General features: G+C 46.2%; 1 protein-coding gene across 2 annotated transcripts; it reads right to left on the bottom strand.

The window, feature by feature from the left end:
- Nucleotides 1-71: 71 nt before the first annotated feature.
- Nucleotides 72-19585, bottom strand: LOC143336136 (uridine-cytidine kinase-like 1). 2 transcript variants are annotated; one of them, XM_076756068.1, is made up of 15 exons: nt 19458-19585; nt 17227-17435; nt 14468-14574; nt 12908-13078; nt 11336-11407; nt 8884-9073; nt 8735-8796; nt 6098-6117; nt 4278-4376; nt 4089-4182; nt 3876-3938; nt 3643-3765; nt 3439-3546; nt 3206-3362; nt 72-2383 (listed from the first exon to the last, which is right to left on the bottom strand). In XM_076756068.1, exons 1-15 carry the CDS (start codon nt 19541-19543, stop codon nt 2307-2309), a joined length of 1638 nt encoding a protein of 545 aa, XP_076612183.1. In that variant the 5' UTR covers nt 19544-19585; the 3' UTR covers nt 72-2306. The 2 variants fall into 2 exon arrangements, with proteins under 2 accessions (XP_076612183.1, XP_076612185.1); XM_076756070.1 differs by lacking the exon at nt 6098-6117 and adding an exon at nt 7107-7123.
- Nucleotides 19586-20638: the final 1053 nt, after the last annotated feature.

Here is a 20638-nt window from a genome sequence, read left to right on the forward strand (position 1 = left end):
CTGTGCTGCCCCCCTGTGGCCAACTCCAGAACACAACACTGACAGAATGAAGCTCCTTTTACAAGTTTTTTCAAGGTAATATTTTTATTCTGTTCAAGTGAAGCGGAATTTACAAAAACACGACGAAGCGAAACCAACAGATCTTCCGCACAAAGGACACGTTGACTTCCAAACGCAGGTGTAACCACTAACCTGAATCATGGCTGCATTCCATTCAGGTGCACCAGTGCATGCTGACTGGACAACACCACCTGAACGGAATGGAGCCATTGTTGGTGTTACTTGTTACACCTGTGTTTTCCCCTCTGTGACACAGCTCACACTGAGGTTCACCTCTACAATCAACGTATTAGCAACACTTTCACAAAACAGTTTCCTGTAAATGAACGAGAGGTAAACAGCTTCCACATCAAAAATGGGATTTTTTTGTGTCGTACAGTACAGATGGGAAGTGACAGCAGTTCACTTTCTTTTCAAGTTTCAAGCCGAGTAACTAACTTGCATAAATCTGGCTGGATGTGAAGCAGGAGGACATTGGACCAGAACACAGGTGTAACTAATAACACCTGACAGGGACTCAGGTGTGATAGTTAAAGCTGTGTCAGGCTGTCCAGTGAATAACCTGCTGTTTGACATGATCTGGACAGCGGATGAGTCTGCAGGACTCCAGTGTAATAGCATTAAAACGATCATATATTGGTTATGTAACTTGGACAAATGGCTGTAATGCAAACAATAAATAAATAAAACCATTAAAAAAATGGCCAAAAGCAGCAAAAAACCACAACATGTAAGCGCCAAGTATGGATCAGTTTCTGTATCACATCCAAAAATAAAAAAAGAGCAGCTCACATGAAAAGCTATGGAGACTTTGAGCCTGTGATGAGGTGTGTCTGAACACACCTGTCCAACGCTAACAAGTGCTGTAGTTTGATTTAAAGCGACCTCTGAGCGGAGCAGTGACACCTGGTGTCACCTGGTCTCCTGGTCGAAGAGATTATCTGATTTTTCCTTCTGGCTGCTCACAAAGCTCAGAAGTGAACAGTGACGCTAACAAGCTTCGACAAGCAATGCAGTGCGAAGCCTTTGCTAGCGATGCCTTGGCTGAATTAGCAGCTAACGCTAAGTGGAATGTTGTTTCGTACGATGGTTTTTTAACTTAAAAGAACGAGCGTTTTCCTGAACGTTTAACGAATGTGTTATTGCTGGGGTGAAACCTGGAGTGTGGAGCCATCGGGTAAATCTATTTCACGGCAGAATAAACTACAACAACCACAGCTATGGCGTCAAAAGCACTTTGACAGTTTGTCCCACTGCCAGAAGGGGGAGACAAAGGTTCCACACTTCAGGTTTACACTGGAAGATAAAAAGTTAAAGATAAAACAAACATATCTGACCTTTTCCCTTAATCATCATCAGTCATCTTATTCAAGTTTGAATCTTTCTTGTTCTTTTCAGTGAAAGTTGCCTGAGATAAAATCATTTTACAGTACAGACAGCTGCAGCTTCGTCTGCAGAGGAAAAATGCTCAAATTCTTACGCTCAGAAAAGAAAGTAAACGACAGAACGCTGCTAACGAGACACGAGGAGTGAGCTCAAACTGAAAGACGTCAGCTCGTAAACGTCCAGGACGTCAGATCTGTGTTCAAACACTCGCTGATAAAGACTCGATTATGACTGATTAGACAGCGAGCAGATCGATTCAACGCTGCGAAGGACGTCTTTTTATGAGGGCTGAGGATTCAAAGTGAGCGCAGTCCTCCTGGCTAACTGCAGCTGGACGCTCTTAACGATGATTTACTCACAATATTTGGTTCATGAAGGTGAAGAGACTCAAATCCTGTACGAATCTCACAGATTTGAAGGTTCTTCCAGCAAACAGACAACGTGAATTCAAGCATTTTCAACATGAACTGCGAAGCTTCGCAGCGACAAAAACACATTACGGGCGACAGATTTACATCATTATCAAGCTTAAGCTGCGCGTCCTTTTGAGGCTGCAGAGGACTCATCGAGCCAGATGAGAAGATGTCAACTCCAACAAACGTCCCGCATCCTGCAGGACAGGAGACACTTTGGCCCCTTTAATAAACTGTGCTGTAAACATGGATGGGAATGGAATCCTGCCTCAGATCAGTTGTTACACTGACCCAACGCTGACCTCCGCTCCGCTCGTCTGAACAGGAAGCCGTTTGTCCAGCGTCACCGCCCCGCCAGGAGGACGTCGACCGGCCGGTCAGAGCAGCGAAGGATGGCGGAGGCTCTCAGTGCTTCTGTAACGACCCTCCACGTCCCCGATTCTCTCCTCAGAAGTCCATCCCTTCATCACTTTCACACCAGTCTGACGGAGCGTCGGTGCCAAAGTAACGATCCCCAAAGTTACCTGAAAACGAACGAAAAGGTGAGAAGATGAGACGAGAAAAAGACAAGATGAAGTCTTCAACTCTGGTTACATTTTCATTTCCAGCCAGATGTGATTCGTTTTCACAGTACCACAACGAGCTTTTCCCACTGCGGCCACACCTGGATCACACCTGGATCACACCTGTGCCACCGTGTGGAGAGCTCTCGCTGCTGCAGCTAATCGATGAATCTTTGCAGCTTTTGTATAAAAAAGTTCATTTTTGTGTGTGTTCGCAGTAAGAAAAGCTCAGCTGTCTCTAACATGAACGATGGCTCCTGTCAGCATGTACAACACCAGGCTGAGGCTGAAGCAGCTGAATGGAACTCAGCCGTGACTGATCTCATCATTTACATGTGTGCTCTTCCTCCTGAGCTGCCTGAACGTCCTCTGTGTTAGAGGCTTACTGTCACTACATTAAACTCCATGAGAAGCTGCACCTGTGGCCACATTGGAAGTCAGAGCAGGTGTTTCCATTCAGCCGCTCCGTCCTTCGCTGTGATTCAGTCTGGATTTACCGTTTAATTCCTCCACTGACGGATCCATAAATCACATCTTCTCGTCTTCCAATAAACGTTTAAGAGAATTCATAAAGTTTTGCTGCCGCTGGCTCTCGCATACACGGCTGAGCCTCGCAGAGCCGTAAGAGCTCAGCGAGGTCAGTCAGGTCGTTTAAGGCGTCTGAGCCGATGGTGCGTTCACTGCTCGCTCTCGCTCTGGAACTGTCTTCAGGTGGTTTGAATGTCTTCGCCTGTGATTTACACTGAAATGTGAAGCTGCTTCTTGAAGGGAAAGAAATCTCACCGATGCCTGGTATGATGTGGAACTGGTCGTTGACCTCCTTGTCCACGGCGGTGGTGATGATGCGGACTTTGGGGAAGGCGTAGGCCACCGAGTGGACACCCATCTCTGCCATGAGGAGGGACAGCAGGAAGATCTTATCCTCTGCTACATCGTGGTCCTTCAGAGGAGAAAGGGGACATTTAAGACCTCATGCCTGGTCTCCCTCCAACCATCTCCATCTGAGTCAGACCTACCAGCAGCACTCTGACAGCCATGAGGGCGGCAGCGCCGGTGGACACGGTGCTGTCCATCAGGATGACGTAGTCCTCACTGATGTCTTTGGGCAGACGGAGGTAGTGAAGCTAAAGCAAAGAGACGAGACGGTGCTCAACTTTCAAACTGTGCAGACGTTTTCAGATCCACTGCCTGCATCAATCTGTTCTGTTCGGCTCTCCTACCTCTGGTTCACCTGTGTCGTGGTTGGTCTGGATGAGGATCTTTCCCAGTCTGATGTCTTTGCACACGGCCATCAGAGCCTGCTCCATGGTCTCACCTGCTCTCAGGATGGACACACCTGTGATCTGCAAACACACGCCATGTTTGTCACTGCGGCCTGAAGCTGACCTGGATCTGAGAAAACTACGAGGCGATGAGCGGATGATGAAGAACGGAAGCACGAAGGCAGACTCACTCTCTTCCCGCTCAGCCTCTTGCCGTCATAGACGCCGCCCTGAGGCGTCTCCACAGACACCGGCTGCAGAGGACAAAGAGGAAACAACAAGCAGAACACTTACAGCAGTCGACCGGATGCTTGAAGCAGGACATGAACCTGTATGATACACCGTTCACTCCAACGAGACTCAGCAGGTCAGTTAATCTTCACTTTCACACCAACAAAACTCACCTTGAGAGGCAGAAAGGAGAGAGCGTGTTCGATCAGAAGCCTCATTAATCTCTTGGAGTAGAAGATAAACTCGTCTCTGTTGGTCTCTTTGTTCCTGCACAAACACACAGAGGTCAGAAGCAAAGAGGGTGAAAATCCTCAGAGTCAGAACGTCTCCACCTCTGCTGCTCTGCTTTTTCATGTCCTCACCTGATGATGGTGTGCATGCCGCGGACCTGCGGCGTGCTCTCCATCACGCTGAGGGTTTTGGGTAAAGGCTGCCCCTGATGAGCCGAGGCCAGGGCCGATCTGTGAGAGTCAAACAGACGCAGACACACAGGAAGTGACCGCCATGCAGGAGCGACCGGGAGCGATGAAGAAACGTACTGCAGCAGCCTCATCTTACTCTCTTTTGGGTGAAAGGTTTTTAATTTAGAACTGAATCAATAAGAGTTTCTGAAGGCCGGTCTTACAGCTTGATCGATGAAGCTGCCAGTTAACGCTCCTGCCTGCCAACATGCATCTTTAAATTAGACCTTTTAGGGTCTTTTGGGGTAAAATCCAATGATCGCCTTAGAACGATGCATTCGTCAGGGTGGAACAGCTGCTGAAAAAGCACTCAGATGATGAGGGGAGAGCAGGGGTGCACGACACGGGATTTCTGTCATTTTGGCCGATGGCTGATGCAGATTCATGCACGGGTTTGGTTCCATGTAGGTGCAGGGAACATTAAACCTCTCCTGTGGTGGAATGAACACGTTACTGTGCTCCTCTTATGGTGACGGCACCAAACGCAGATAGAAAATGTCCCACAAAGCAGCTTTGTTCTCAATATCGGACCCTTCAGATTAGCTCCACAGGCTGCATGCACGGAATCAAAGCGTCATTTTATCAAGAGAAACGTTCATTCCGGGTCAGTGCCATCATTTCATTTTAAAGAGAGCATCGTGCATCCCTGAAACCACAGATCATGGAAACGTTTTAGGTTCAGCAGCTTTTAAAGACATGATGTCCAACCACACCTGCACAGGAGCAGGACCAGCCTAGGACAGCATGAGCATCGTCCTAAAACCAGCTCCAATCAGCTGACGGATGAGCTGGACTACAGAGAGCCTTCATCACTAAACAACCCTGTTCTGAAAGCTTGTAAATACACGAGAGCAGGAAGACGACGCTTCGAGCTGAACCAGGCAGCTACGACGCAGGAGGACGAGCCACCAGGACAATTCAGCCAATCTGAAATGACTCGCTCGCTGCACACAGCACGCTGCTTCTGATCGACATGCTGGCTGCTCGTTACAGGAAGCAGGTGTTTCCAAAACGCTGCGCAGGGGCTGGTTTCACAAAGACAGAAGGTCGACTCTTCTACGCAGGAATGACTGGACGACTACGGCCAAACTCCAAACTGATTTCAACTGTTTTCTTATCTTCCAGCAGGTGGCGCTCATTGGTGTGATCCTAAGGATTATAATTAAGTGAGACTGCTTCATGTCCACAGCATCTTTGTGCAACTGGCCCCAGTTTAGAGGTTAGACAAGCTGCTCTGATCTGAAAGCCAGACGAGAGACAAATGATTTGTTTGAGTTTTTAGTCAGATTCTGCTAAAGGTTTAGAAAAGCAGGTGACCAACACAAGCAAGCCAAGGTGAAGGTACCTCACCTGATTGATCTCGTTAAACTTCGTTCTCTATTAAAAACATATTACTGCTTAATCCAATAAAATGCAAAACAAGAAGTGAGATTAGCACATGTAGCGAGTGCACTTTCAGACACATGCTCCTCACGTTTGAGAGCGACGAAGCAGCGTTTGCTCCACGCTCCGCCCGACCCTCAAACACACACAGCATGCTTTGGCTTTAACACTCAGATCTGCAGCAGTTTGAGGCTTTACTGCCAAAACAAATCAAACAGCATCACAAACACGCCGGCTTTTCCAGTCACTCAGCTGAATGTGCACGGCCTATTTCAAGTTAAAACAAGTCCTTTCTCAAATGGACAACACTAAAGGAGGATGCACACGGTGAGCCTCACATATCCCAGCGGAGCTTCCTCTGGAGAAGGTGACAGATATGCATTTGTCCAGATTAAGTGATAAAAAGAGACAAAAGACACAGAGGACAAGAGGAGGGAAAACAGAAAGGAGAAAGAAGAGAAAGAAGAGAAAGAAGAGTATTAGTGCAGTGGAACACGACGTCACTGCTGTGCAACACTGAACAAACACTTTGTAGTTCAGGCTGAAGAGCAGAGATCAATTCACTTTAAGTGGGTTCCTGTCAGGTGACTCAGTTCATTCACTGTTTCCATTGGTCATTACTGCCCAGGTGGGTTCACCGCTGAGGCTAACGAAGCACCGAGAGCCTCTGAACACCTAACGGAGCGCCCACAGCCTCATGTGAGTGTGAAGGTGTGTGTACAGCAGGCATCAGCAGCCTTTCCTGACCAGTCCCATGATGCACGCTTCACCTGTCTACACCTGAGTGTTTGTTCAGGTGTGTGTCTGAGAGCGCTTTTACTGCTCTGCAGGAGGAAGAGGCGGTCGACTGCAAATGTCATTTTTAAAAGGTAACTGATCAGAAGCGTCTCCTCTGGACTGACGCTGCAGGTTGGTGCAGCCAGTAGTAACTGATTATTTGGGCCACTAGGGGGCAGCAGAACAAGCTGTGAACAGTGAGCAGCCATTAAGGCTATTTGGTCTGTCATCACCTGAGGGAAATATCTGGCTCTTCAGCTGCTGAATGTGTTCACGGGCTAGGTGCTAACTTGGTTAGCAGTTTGTTGCTGGCAGGAGGCAGTTTTTCAGAAAACAGCTGCCAGCGACGTCGTGAATAAATGGTTAAATCCAACATTTCTGAGCAAAAAGCAGCTGCAGAGGTCATCAACCAGGACGACTGGAGGACTTATTTGCTCATCAGTAAAACAAACAAAGACAAATATTTATTTTGGCTTTTTTCAAGTGAAGTTGGGCCGAAAACAGAGTGAAAACAGGAGGAAGGAGGAGGAGGAGAGAGGAGATGTGGTAATAAGAGAGCCGCAGTCATACCTCACAGTGATCTCACGCTGGAATGGTTACAGAGTTCAGCCAGGCAAGGAGAGCCGTGCACGCACACACACAGGTGGGTGGGTGTGTGTGTGTGTGCGCGCGCAAACAGTGAGACACATGAGGAAAAAAACAGGAGATAAGCCAATCTGCAACACAAAACCTCTGAAACAAGACAAACATTTAAAGCAAAATAAATGTTTGTTAAAACATGGAACCGAGGACGTTTCACCTTTGAAATGTGAATGCTCAGGTGAGCAGTATGAACTAAAACTGTCTGACATAACGTGCCAGGTCAACGTTTGGATTCCAACCAGAGACTGACCTGCTCTGACCTGCTCTGAGTAAAAGTCAGGAGGTTGTTCCTGCTGTCACAGCCGAAACAGCAGCGCATCATGCTAACCTGTGTGTGTCTGATCTACACTGAAGGTGCTGCGAGTGTGAAAAATGCTCCGTGTGTTCTGTGAATGGAAATGTCGAGGTGGAGCAGATGATAGTTTGGTGCAGGTCATAAAGTGACGGTACAGCGAGGTGAGGAAAGATGGACGACACCTCTCCCGGCTCCAGGCGGTCGTTAATCTCAGGCGGCTAAAGCTCAGTGGAGTATAGAGAGGAAATAAAGGGATAACGAGACCGGGGAAGTCTTTCTGATGGCCGAGGAATTAAATCTTTAGTTTGTTTTTAGTGTCATTTTATCATGTTGAAGGATAACTACGGCTCACTGTGCCTCACTTCCTCCTGAATCGTGAACCTAATGGGACAGGAAGTTAAGCAGATAGTCAAAGACAAACGGTTTCATCCAGTTTTTCACCTGCAGGAAACAGCAGGAGAGGCTGAGCGTCGTTTAGCTTGTTCAACCAGCGGGGGGGGGGGGGGGGGGGACACGAGGTTTAACAAAGTGCACAGACTGTAAAGACCTGACCTGAGGGTGCATTCATCTCACGTGTTATTTAAAGACTGTGCACTGCCCGTTAACAGAGCTTTAAAAGGTGAAACCCAGCAGAGAGCCCAGGATCTAAGCCTCGTCCAAACCCCTGGTCAATGTCATCACTTTGCACAGCAGCGGTAAGATGTTAGAAAGCACCAGGGAGTGAATGTCAGTAGATTTAAGTGAAATAAAACCACAGATTTTCTAGTGGAACTTCTAAGAGAGGGATGCAAACTACTCATGATGTGATGAGAACAGCTGTTCATTCTTCAGGCAGCACATGCAAACCAACAGACAACAACTGAGAGGAGGAGGTTTGCCTACGAAGCACCACAGTCCACCTCCACACAGCCAGCAACTTTTCTTGCTGTAAGTGAGTAAAAGATGGCCGCAAGGCAGACGTTACAAACTTTAGGAAGCTTCTGGAAGAGCATGTGAGGCTCCAAGTTGTCGCGGTGCAACAGCCAAGTATGAATGTGATCGGTTTGAAGGCCGCGAGCTGTTATGGAGGTGAGACTGTTCTGGAAAAGAAGCAGTTACTAGCAGAACATGCAGCTGAGGCAGCACTTTTCCTTTATTTGGGCATTTCTGCTGTTTTATGACGGCGGCAGGTGGAGAGGAACAGGCGAGGCGAGGGGGGGTGACATGGTGCAGAGGGTCCGGGGGAAAAACCACCATGAAGCTGAAGCGGAGGAATCCTTACCTTCTCCAGCTGACTGTGGACGTGCTGCACAATCAAATCCAGAGCGACAAAGTTTTCTCCACCTGAGACACATGAAGACACAAAGGACAAACATTCGCTGATGATCTCTGATGAGCGTCCCACCTCCAGTGAGGCTGGCGTCCTCTCACCTCTGGGCACCACGATGTCTGCGGACTGCACCGTGGGCTCGATGTACTGCTCAAACGCCGGCTTCACAAACTTATTGTACTGTTTGATGATCCCGCTGATGTCCCGCCCGCGCTGTGAGATGTCCCTCTTCAGCCTCCGTATCAGGCGGATGTCGGAGTCCGTGTCCACGAACACCTTCATGTCCAGCAGCTGGCAGCCAGGAAGGTGGGAACAGTTAATCTGAGAGCAGCAACAGTTTCTCCAGAGCGCGTCCTTTCTGACACATTGATTAACTGAGTGTTTACTGATTACTTTGGACTGACCATCTCTGAGGCTGCAGGTCAGAAACAAACACTGGTCAAATTACAGAATTATTCAGCGAGATGTTTAACACACCAGGCCTCAACAAGTGAGTTCATCATCAAATATTCTGCTAATTATTTTGTTGATTGTTCAGCCAATAAAAAGTCCCATGTTTACTTAAATTTGGTCTGTTAATGATCATCATAAGTCCCCACAGTGTGACATGAATTATTATTAACTCTTTGTCCAAACAACTGTCTGAAATTTCAAAGATATTCAGTTTATGGGGGAAAAAACTCGACTGAAATCGACTCAAATGACCAACACTTGATTGGCTGTTTGAGCTCTGAACTGCAGTAGATGGAGTGTGTGCACAGTAAGAAACAGCAACAGTATGAAAGGACGGAGGACACGAAGACAAACCGCAGGCGTCGTCTCTCAGTGTTGTCCAGAGAGCCAAAGATGGACGCTGAGAGTCAGCGACAAACTGTTTGTTTGCTTCTGCGATTCGTCATTTCTGCAGCTGAAATGCGACGTCGGGGTCAGGACGTGTGAAGCGAGGAGACATCAGCTATCACCGTCTCTTTACAGAGTCAGTCTGCTGTTCATCTGTCCACCAAGCGCCATTAAACCGAACCTCAACTCAGCAAAACCAGGAAAAATCAATGCAGCAGCTTCACGTCAGAGCTGGAACAACAAAGAGGCAACAGAGCCGCTCAGCGGGGGGGGGGGGGGGGGGGGTATAACTCAGGTGGACAACAAGCCGGTGGATTCTGTCTGCTGTAAATCTGACCGACCCAAAGACGACACATTGCTGGACGAGCGCGGCTGACGGCCTGCAGGTGCTGAACGAGGCGAGGACGGTTCCCAAAGGTCAGAGCGCGAGGTGGCGGCGGCAGATTGGCTGCTGACAGGACACCACTCAGAGGGTCGACGTCTCACTGACTTTCATGGGACTGTTTGGTTTATGAGTATTTCCACACCAGAGAAGTCTGTCAGAAGGTACGATTTCTATGTCAACATTGTACAAAATTTCCAAAATCCAAGATCTTTTCTGGAAGTTTACACACCTTTTAAGACCCTAATCTGACATGATCTCTCATGGGTTGCATTATGGGAAATGTAGGATCCAATGGTTTGGTTCTTGATCAATGTAAAAGTGAGGATATCTCTGCTGCTTCGATTTTTTTAATTTCTTTTGCTCTTTTTAAAACCTGGCTCAGGTGAGTCCCCCAAAGTTATAGAAGTGCAAAACTAAATCCCCTGAGTCCACCTTAAATACCTGAAATAAACCACTTCATCACGCAGCCATGAAGCAGAGCCACATGCAAGACTGTCCAACAGTCAGTGTTAAAGAGAAAAACCACGTTGGTCCGAAAAGTCTGATAAAATCCTCAATGAGTGACAATAATCTGCTCTTATCTTCTCACAGTGTGTCTCTATACGCTCATATCACAGAGCTGTGTGTGTGTGTGTGTGTGTGTGTGTGTGTGTGTGTGTGTGTGTGTGTATGTACTAACCCTCTTCATTAGCATTTCAGATCTGCAGCTATAATCGACTTCAATTACAAGAACGGACACAAAACACTATTAATCACTGCGGACGCGGCTGTTATTAACCGAACCAGAGAGGAATCAACTAACAGCTGGGTCTCAGGGGAGGCTGCTGCCTTATCGCCACGGTCCAGCTCTCACACACACGCGCATACGCAAACACACGCACAGGCACACACAAGCAGGAAAAGGTTGAACAGCGCGAGTGTGTAGCAGCGGTGCGTGTGCGCCGCTCTTCACAAACATGAGTGTAAATACCAGCTGAATGTTGTGTGTGAAGGTTTTTTCTTCACCTTTCCCGTTTTTTAGTTTTGACATCTTTTATGTACAAAAATAAACAAAACAAACGTCTGTAATCAATCAGTGGTTCTCCCAAAATTCAATTACCCATAAAAATAACTACATAATGTTGTTATCCAACGTTCAGGGGAACAGGATTGGCATTAAACAGGAAAAGATGAGCGAATACCAGAGAATGAAGAAAACTTAGAAACACAGCCTGATTTAAGATAAGACCTGCGCTGCATTCACTGCCCACTGTTTGTTGGTTTAATGGGACACTTGGTGTGTGACAAAGGGTTAAAAACTGTAAAACAGAGCAAACAAAGACTCTTACCTTCAGCAGCTCCTTGTTGGCGAACGCCAGGATGCCTTCGAAGATGACAACGTTGGCCCCGTACACCGTTTTCTGTTAAGAGGAGCAAATTAAAAGGATTGCTTCACATTTTTCAAGCCCAGCTTAAAGCTCACAGGCTCATGTGTGTGTGTGTGTGTGTGTGTGTGCTGGTTGCTGTGATTACTCCTCCTGTCCATAGCGGCTGTGAAGAGGTCGCTTCCTGATGCAGCTCCAGTGTAAAAGATCGGGATCAACTTCCAGCCAAGTTTAACCAAAGCTCATATAGACGGGACTTCAGTCAAAGCTGAAGTTAAAGCTAAAGATCGACTCCCTTTCAGGCCAGAATCACATCATATCTGCTGAAACCGTGTTCAGGTTTTCTATCAAGCTGCTTTAAAACAAATCAGGCTTGTGTCAAGTTTTTCTAAACCAGCAAACAAACATTACAGACACATCAGGTGACGATCAGCGAGGCAGAGACACACAAACACGACCTCAGCACATGTTCAGGTTTGTCACTTCATCTGATAAACCTGACTGTGAACCCGTTTTATGAGGAGAGTGTGTGTGTGTGTGTGTGTGTGTGTGCGTGTGTGTGTGTGTGTGTGCGTGAGAGAGAGATTAATCACTGTCTCAATCAAACACAAAATAGTGCTGAGTACATCACAATCCCATTACCTCCCTCTGACCAGCTTCATGCTAAAGCCAATGGACTGGACACTTTGGTATTGATTTGGAGAGCGAGCGAGCGAGCGAGCGTGAAGAAACAAAGCCAGAGAGGCGGCGAGCGTCCACGCCAGGCTGTGCGTGAAAAAGCAGAAAGTGAACTCTGAAGAAACAGATGAGCGTTTATCGATTGGTTCGTTTCCCTTTTCTTGGCTCAGATGATTTAGTGGGTCTTTAACATGTTTAAGAGCTGCCTGAAGGTGACCTTCAGAAGAAGAAGAAGAAGAAGAAGAAGAAGAAGAAAACTGGGCTGTGGCCTCTGCTTCCTCCATAGGATTGATGGAAAAACACATAAACAGACGCAGCCTGAAGCTGGTCGGCCCCTGCGGCCCCCGGGGGGCCTGAGGCTTAATTACATTCACCTCGGTACAAAGGCCCGTAAAATGATTTCTGAGTGGTGATAGGCGATTTCCCGCGTGGTGTTGCGCCTTTCAGCCATGAAATTACATTGCAAAGAAATAGAGAGGAGCTGTCGGAGTGTTACACAGCCAGATTGATTCTTCACACTGCGTTTGGGAGCGGATTCGTGCTCTGTGCTTGGCTTAATGTCCTGCACACACTAAATCCTTAATAATTAGCAAATTAGCTGCATCTCAATTGGCGTCAGCTCAAATGAGGAAGACGTCCCTGGAGGGCTTCGCTGATTTGTAATCGGAATAATAACTTTACCCTGTAAACGGCACAGAAAGGAGAAAAATCCAGTTCAGTGCTTTTATTTTGGTAAGCGAAACTCTCGGCCACATACGTCCAGTTGTGCCCAGTTTACCCAGTATGGAGTGAAATGGTTGTGGAGAGATGAGTCCCGTCTGAAGTGGAGTCACAGGAGTCACAGTGAGGAGGTCTTACCCATTCTTTGCGCCTGCAGTGAGACGTGAAGTCGTAAACTGGGACTTTGATGCTCTTTCCCTTCTTCAGCTTCCTGAGGACGGTGACCAGCAGCTCGAAGTCGAAGGCGTCGGGGTGGTCGAAGTTATACTCGTTCTTGGCTGCGAGCTCCTGCTCGTCTTTATTCAGCACCTGACGCACAAACACAAGGTCAGCACACGACGCTCAGGACTAAAGACGTTCATCTCTTCACTGAATCTTTCTGTTTTAGGTAATCAACACGGTCTGATGGCAGAAAGGTGTTTGAGGATCAAAGATCGATCGGTGTGATTCTGAAACTCGTTTGAGCACACACACATTAAAAATGTGAAAACCTGTCGCTCGGACAGCAAAGACTTTCCTGCTTCATTCTTTCTTTCTGTTTTGTTCCTGACATCTTTTCTCCTGCTCGGAGGAAACGTGTTCTCAGGTTTGGTATCAGCTGTCTTTCACTCTCACAGGCTGCAGGAACAAAAGTGTCTTTAATCTTCGTAAGAAAAAAACATGCAGCACCTCATGTGTAAAATTAAAGGCGGCTCAACGGAGCAGAATGTAAAGTTCTTCATCCTGAGTGAAAGTGCCTCCTCTTCCATTCACCTTCATTACATCGCTGAATATCTGCATGCTGTCCAAAAGTACGTACGACACATTGAATCCATCCGTGCAGCTGTAATTAAATTCTCTGTTGGAGGTGAAAACTGCTCACTTTAAAGTAAACAACACTGACGACAACAACAACAACAACAACAACAACCAGCGAGGATCAATCCATGCAGACATAATTAGTTCTACGGAACTGAAAAAACATTGACGTCTGCTCTCAGACGAGAGAAGGGGATAATTGATATGAACTATTGTACTCAATCGGTGATCAATCAGCAGTTGTGTTGATCTCAACACTAATGACCAATGAGGACGTTTGATTTTAAATCAGTTTAATGGTTAATTTCCATTGACTGGGTTTCGTTTTAAAATAAAAAAACACTTCATTATTATGGACCACTGGGCTTAAAATGCTGAAAGAGTAATGTGAGAAATGACTGAACTCATTTATTAAAGAAGGCTCAACTGTAGTAAGCAGCAGCTCGTGTACATTGATCAGTACTGCTGAAATACTATTAAAGGTACAACGTGTACAATATGGACAAAGTTTGAGTTTAAGAGGGTCAAAAAATGAACTAAGACCATCAACAGGATGTGAAGAAGATCTGATGGTATCACAGATGTTTGTGTTTTGTGCTGCAGAGATATCTTCTGATGTTAGCATGCTAACAAATTCTGCTACCTGCGCTCGAAACACCCACAATCCCTCTCTGAGCTGCTGGTCCTACTAGCTACACAGCTAACTGAGCTAACTGAGCTAATGACAGCTACAGCACAGAGCACAGCGAGCAGCAGCTACTCTGGTGATACGCTGCCCGCCGTTTGTCTGCAGTGACCTTTGACACGTGGTCACATCGTCCTCACTGCACCTTCCATCAGAGCCCTCGTTCGAACGTTCAGTGACACGTTACGTTGAGCGCTGCTCACTGGATTCTGTACCTTGTAGAAAGAGTCCATGGAGAGCAGGACCACCCAGGGAACGTCCAGCGCTTCAATGATCTTATTGGCCACTGTGGTTTTCCCAGAAGCACTTCCACCGCACAGACCTTCAGGAGGAAACAGGAAGAACGTTGACATCTTCAACAACAACCAAAAATCTGCACACATCGACAAATCAAACCACGTGTGGTGGAACTTTTCAAAGCACAAAAATCGACCTCGTTCCAGTTTCTGCTTTTCTTCGTCTTATCTGACAGTAAAATGAAAATAATGGGGGTTATTTTTCCAGACTTAAAGGAAGCTCGATCACAGCAACACAAGACATCATTCACTCCTGTCAGACTGAGCAGAACAAACCATCAGCAAACTGATCTCGGTGCACAGAATCACTGGAGTGGTCCTTTAGTGGTTGACACAGATAAATATGCTACAGGCTAACGCAGCGTCTAGTTTTCAGTGTTTAAACTGATCACACAGGGACTGGGTTGGATTCTGGCTGCAGAGTTTCCTTCATCTCACTGTCAGCATGCAGACAGACTGTCACAGAGACCGTCCAGATTACTGCTGCAGGCTGACAGTGACGGAGCGAGTGCACAGCTCAGGTACGTCCGTGACTGACTGCTCTTATCGAGGACACATATACACATACATAAAGCTCCGCATACCTGCTCATTCACTCTGCTATTCATGGATAATCTGGTGCTTGTCATGGAGTTCTGTTTTTTTATTGCATTTCTGTATTTTCTTGTTGACTTATGTGTATTTGTATAAAGGGCCATCAAGGCAGAGGAATTGCAAACAGGCTTAGGCTGTAAATGTATGTTGCATTGGCTCGTGTTATCTACACTATATGTCCCCTTTAAAATGAAATATGTTCTCACATAACCAGATCATGTTCTATCTATTCTATTAATTGATCGATTAGCTTTTTGACTGAGCCATTTACCTTTTGGTCCATACAGGATGTCAGAAATCGTGACATCGTTAGCACTTACTAGCATGTGTTGTAACAGCTCAAACGATGGCAGCATAGAGCTCCTTTGACTCACTGCAGAGCTTTGTGGTTGTGGAGTCAAAGACTTAGAAATAAAAACACTGACATCGGTTCCACCAATGTAAAAAAAAGAAGTTTGGGAAAGGGCTAAAAAACTGAAGTTGACCCTCTGGGGTTAAAGAGCACAACAGAAAACCTTCAGCACAACAGTCCTGGGAACACGGCCAGAGCCGACAGGCAAGGAGGTGAAAAACAGGCCTTCCTGCAAACGGCTGCGTGTTAGCTGGTGTGTGTGCGTGTGTGTGTGAGAGTGTGTGTGTGTGTGTGTGTGTGTGTGAGTGCTTGCACGGGAACTGAAATAGCCTACGGAGCTACTTCTGCGGTATAAACAACTCTCAGTGAGGTGCTGGAGAGGTTTTTTGCTCAGGTAAGACCCATCAAGGTCAAAACTGCTGACTGGGAGTCTGAGGCTGCAGTGCTCCTCATCTCTGCTGTGATTGGAGCTTCAGAGGTTAGAAATACTGGCTCGGACTCGCAAACTGAGGCCTTAAAAAGAAATCAAATCCTGTTTACAGTGTTCCTATAGATTCTGCCTCCATGACGAATTTGCGGGTTGTTGCAGCAGATAAAACTCTTTTCTATTAGCAGTAAAAGCTGAAGAGATAGAAAACAACCTCTGCTACCTGCGACGCCTCACAATGTCTTCCTGTCCTCGTCTCTTCGTCCCTCCTGTTTCTCTTCGTTCAGCCATCTTTTCTTGCTATCCCTGCATCTCTGTTCAGCCTTGCATCCCTGATCCTTTTCTCTTTCTCAGTCTTCCATTGACCTGTAACGCAGCTTGGCGCTTCCTCTCGGGCCACGCTCGGTCCAGTTTCCTGTGGTTACTCAGTCTGGTCCTTTTTAAGCCGGGGCCATGTCAACGACAGCACCGCCGAGTGTGAACCCGTAACCGGTCGCTGCGGCCCGTCAACAGTGACAGATCACCCGCTGAAGATAATGTCCCGCTTTCCCTGCACGTATTCCCACTCACGCCAATCTGATGTGTTTAACCACAGAACATCGGCTGCATGGATGTCAAACACACACACACACACACACATGCAGAAGTGTACGCACAAGCACATACACACACACACAGTCTGTCACGGTTCAGCTCCTGGGTCTCCTCCTGAGGCAGATATTTTACTGTGCTGATCAGCAAGATGGTGGCCACAGCGTCATGAACACTTAAAGATGGCTGACTGGGCAGAAACACACAGCTGTTCACTGAGCTGACTGTTTTATTCTAAAACGTCCAGAGCCAATATCTGAATCAACCAGTCGATTGGTAAAATGAATAAACAATTTTGCTAATTTAATTTATTTATCTACTGTTTTGAGCTTCTCACGTGTCAGAATTTCCTGTTTTTATCTGGTTTATATCGTTAGAAACTGAATATCTTTGAGTCTCGGGCTTAAAATGAATCAGTTTATTGAAAGGATCAACATATCAATCAGAATGAAACTGATCATTGATATGAAGCTGTTGAAGTGTTTCTAACTGTGTGTTTCAGTTCAGTCCCACTTCTGCTCTACAGATATTCACTCACATTCACTTCAGCTGAAGCTGCAGGTGGATAAACTCTTTCGCCATAATGGGTCATAATTCCAGCATGTGTCATCATCCCGTTCAGTATAATACAACACAAGCACCAGGGTTAGCGAATACACTGAAGATAAGACAAACAGCAGGACAGACGAAGATGGCAGCCGCCTGATCTCTCACCAATAACAAAGGCCTCTTTGAAGGTGGTCCCAGTGACGTTGTACCAAGGTGGTCTGCCGGCGGTGTAGATGGTCCGTTTGTTGGTCCTCAGCAGAGGAGGCTCGGTCTTAGACTGGCTCGTGGTCCGCTTCTGTGGCGATAAAGACGGGGTCAAAGGGCATCGGGGGATCCGGTTTCGGAGGCCGTCCAGGGAATCGTCTCCGCTCCCGCTGGAGTTAAAGACGGGAAGACGACACATGTTGAAAGAACAGGAAGCAGCACATTGACCCTCTTCTACAGGTTCAGCCCACTGGTCTCTTTTCTTCCATTATAAAACATATAGACTGCATTAAGAGCTGGGATTGGTCAGGAACTCGCATCTAAACTCAGACACAGCCATTTAAATGAAAAGCTACCAAACACATATCATCTTGAATAACAGGCCATCAGAGATGCCTTGTAAGCTCATAGTCGGCCCCATGCTGCTGCTCCAACACGGCAGTTCATTCGGTCGTGTCTGCAGGTTCCACAAAGCTAAAAGCTGGACAGCTTTTACAGCCAAACGGCGACTTTTGACTGGAAGACCTCAAAAGGGACTTCAGCAAGACCTCTAATATTTCAAAAATTGGCCAAAATTTGACCATTTGAGGCCTTCAGTTTTAGACTTTTGTGGCCCTGCAGGCAGTCTGTCCAGCAGAGAGATGAGAGGGATTCTAGATACTGTAGCGTCTCCCTCTGAACTCGTCTCTCCACTGTGAGGTCTCTGCTGTCGGTGTGGTCGAGGGGGAGGAAGGGCGAACTTGCCAACACTCCCCAGGAAATCACATCGCTGCCCTGGACACAGCATGGCACAGGGCGGGGCCAGCATTCACATGAGTAAGGCTGTCATCACTTGGCCAAGACGCTTTGTGGCTACAGTCCAACGATCTCACCAACCTCACCGTCTGTGTGTCATACGTCTGCTCACTGTGAGAAAACAGCTCCAATAAAGTTTCAAAAGCCCTTTTTAAAAGGTCTGCTGGATAACACTTAAACCTTAAGAACAGTTTGGAACGCCTCCTTCCTCCATGCAGTGTTTGGTTTTGTCGTCTTGTGATAGAAACTGCTGTAACTGCTGCACGGAGGATCGGCTGTGACTGTGCAGCTGCAGTAGCTCAGGACGTAGAGCAGAGGAGCCGTCGTTTGTAAGGTCGGTGGTTCAATCCCCAGTCCTCCTGTCTACTTGTCAAAGTGTCCTCGAACACCACCAAACTTGCTCCTGTTGTGTGTATGTGGCTTTAGATGACTGTCATGTAATATAAGCTTGTCTTTAATTGATTTGTTTAAGTTCCTGAAGCAATGATTGTCAAGGTTTCTGCCTACTGAACTTAAATTATGTCTCTAATGATAAAAAGAGGCCCTGCTGCTGCTTTTAAGTCAAGCCAGTATTAACCTGATATATGTATAAAAAGGGTTTGGTCATGAGACAAAATGACACAGGGACTCCTCCCATTTCAGAGTAATCCTTGTGGGAAATGTAATACAGTAATAATCACAGATGGGCTGACGGGACGTGTTTGTACACGTATCTGCAGGATATCCTGATTCACACCACCAGATCTGCATGGCTGCCAGACAGACACCTGCACATCCTCAGTGCTACGTGTTACGAATAGGTGAGCGTTAGCCGTGAAGTAGCATTAGCTCGCGTTGAGATGTGAAGGGCAGCAATGCATTTTCTACATTTACGTGTTTCACTTGGCATCACTGCCTGCTTCTCCTTACAATAATATTTACAGACTGAAGGTAGTTTTCAGTTATGGTTAGTGGTTAATTAAGCCGAATTTACCAGGCCACACTGAAACGCTGCCAGACAGCGCTATGTCGACCATAAACGTTAGCAAACTAGATAACATGTAAAATTGGTCAAATTTTCACAGAAGTCTGGCGTGGCGTCCTCCATGAAACTGACCGTTACAAGCGTCAGTGAAGCCGTTATGTCAGGGATAACATATCTGTAGGTTGGTATAATATTGCGGCTAACATTTCACGATTTGGCCAAAACCACCCTACTGTTACAGTGTTATTTAAAATTTCCTCGTCTCTTTGTCCTCCGCTTTTGTGCACTGCAGCCACGCGAACACAATGCGTGGGTATGACTGTGGAAGCTAGCCAGCTAGCTGCGTTAGCTAGCTAACAAAAGCCGGTTTCGCTGCGTCGCTCCGCTGCAGTGTTCCGACTCGTGCCACAGACATTATTCCGTCGTATTTTACCTGTCAGACCTGGACATGGACCTGTCTGCTTCCATACTGTCATCTGTCTGCTGTTCGTCTGGTTTACTATCGACGCTGGTTTCCATGTCGATTCTCGGCGCGGCGCGGAAAACAAACACGGGAAGCGTCATGACGTCAGGAGACGTAAACTGATGCTGTATTTATTGTATTCGGAAGAAATGGGATTACGTCCATAAAACTTCTCTTGTTCGTAATTCACAAATTTGAGATTAGTGTGCAGATGTTAGTATACGTTGTGTTAAAATAAAATTGAAATAACCTCAGGTTGCCCTTCAGCGTGTTATCAGCCGAAAGAAACAAAGATTAGATTACTTACATAGAAATTATATGGTACTTTCGATTAAAACCTAAAACGTACTATCACTGTCAGCACGTGGCAAACAACTTTGTAATTTCATTAGGAAAATGTGCTCAGTGTTTTAATGCTTGTGGTTGAAAATACATAGCTGGTAATGACAATAAACCTTTTCTACCATGTACAGTAAGTACAGTAAGCAATAAACGGAAGCTGGTTAAGAATGGCCATTCGATTTGTCCCATCGAACCCTGAACGCAGCACTGGCTCTCGTCAGTGTGCTGCAAATCCACACTGGTCCCATGTTGCATTGAATTCTTGCATCCTATAATACATCACTTTACAAATGTAGTCCAAAGGGACCAAGACTTCACACGATCAGTGAAGAGTTGAATTGTTTGCATCTCAGTCTGTGGCCGTTTACAGCCATGATTAATATAAATAATCAAATAAGTACACCCGTTTATGTTTTCAATAAAACTAAAAAAAAAAGCTCCAATTTTAAGCAGTTCTTACTCGATTGACAGCAATAAATAAATGTAAACATTATTTCATCTGGCGTATCTTTTCAGACACAATGTGTTATCTGAAATATTGATCTTCTATTTTATGAACCCTGCCTTGTATTTGTTGTGCTGTTGCCTGCACACATCTGATTTTTGTTTTTAAATCTTTTGAGGGGATCATGAATCTCTTTAGCCAAATTCTTTAACCTGACATACATCTTTGTACATAAATAATAACACTGTAAGCTCATGACTTTAGTCTGAGGATTAGGCCTATGTTTATGTTTCTAACCCTTTTTTAAAAAAAGTCTTTTCGACTCAGAGAAATGTGCATTTTATTTTTTTTTGTCTTAAATATT

The sequence above is a fragment of the Chaetodon auriga genome, chromosome 18, assembly GCF_051107435.1.
Source record: "Chaetodon auriga isolate fChaAug3 chromosome 18, fChaAug3.hap1, whole genome shotgun sequence".
In the NCBI taxonomy this organism is placed as follows: domain Eukaryota; kingdom Metazoa; phylum Chordata; class Actinopteri; order Chaetodontiformes; family Chaetodontidae; genus Chaetodon; species Chaetodon auriga.

Excerpts from the sequence above, each read along its gene's own strand:
- LOC143336136 (XM_076756068.1), bottom strand. The coding sequence starts at position 19,543 with ATGGAAACCAGCGTCGATAGTAAACCAGACGAACAGCAGACAGATGAC. Across the intron at positions 13,079-14,467 it reads CCATGGACTCTTTCTACAAG|GTGCTGAATAAAGACGAGCA; the intron begins GTACAGAATCCA and ends TTTGTGCGTCAG. Across the intron at positions 11,408-12,907 it reads ACTGCAGGCGCAAAGAATGG|AAAACGGTGTACGGGGCCAA; the intron begins GTAAGACCTCCT and ends TCCTCTTAACAG.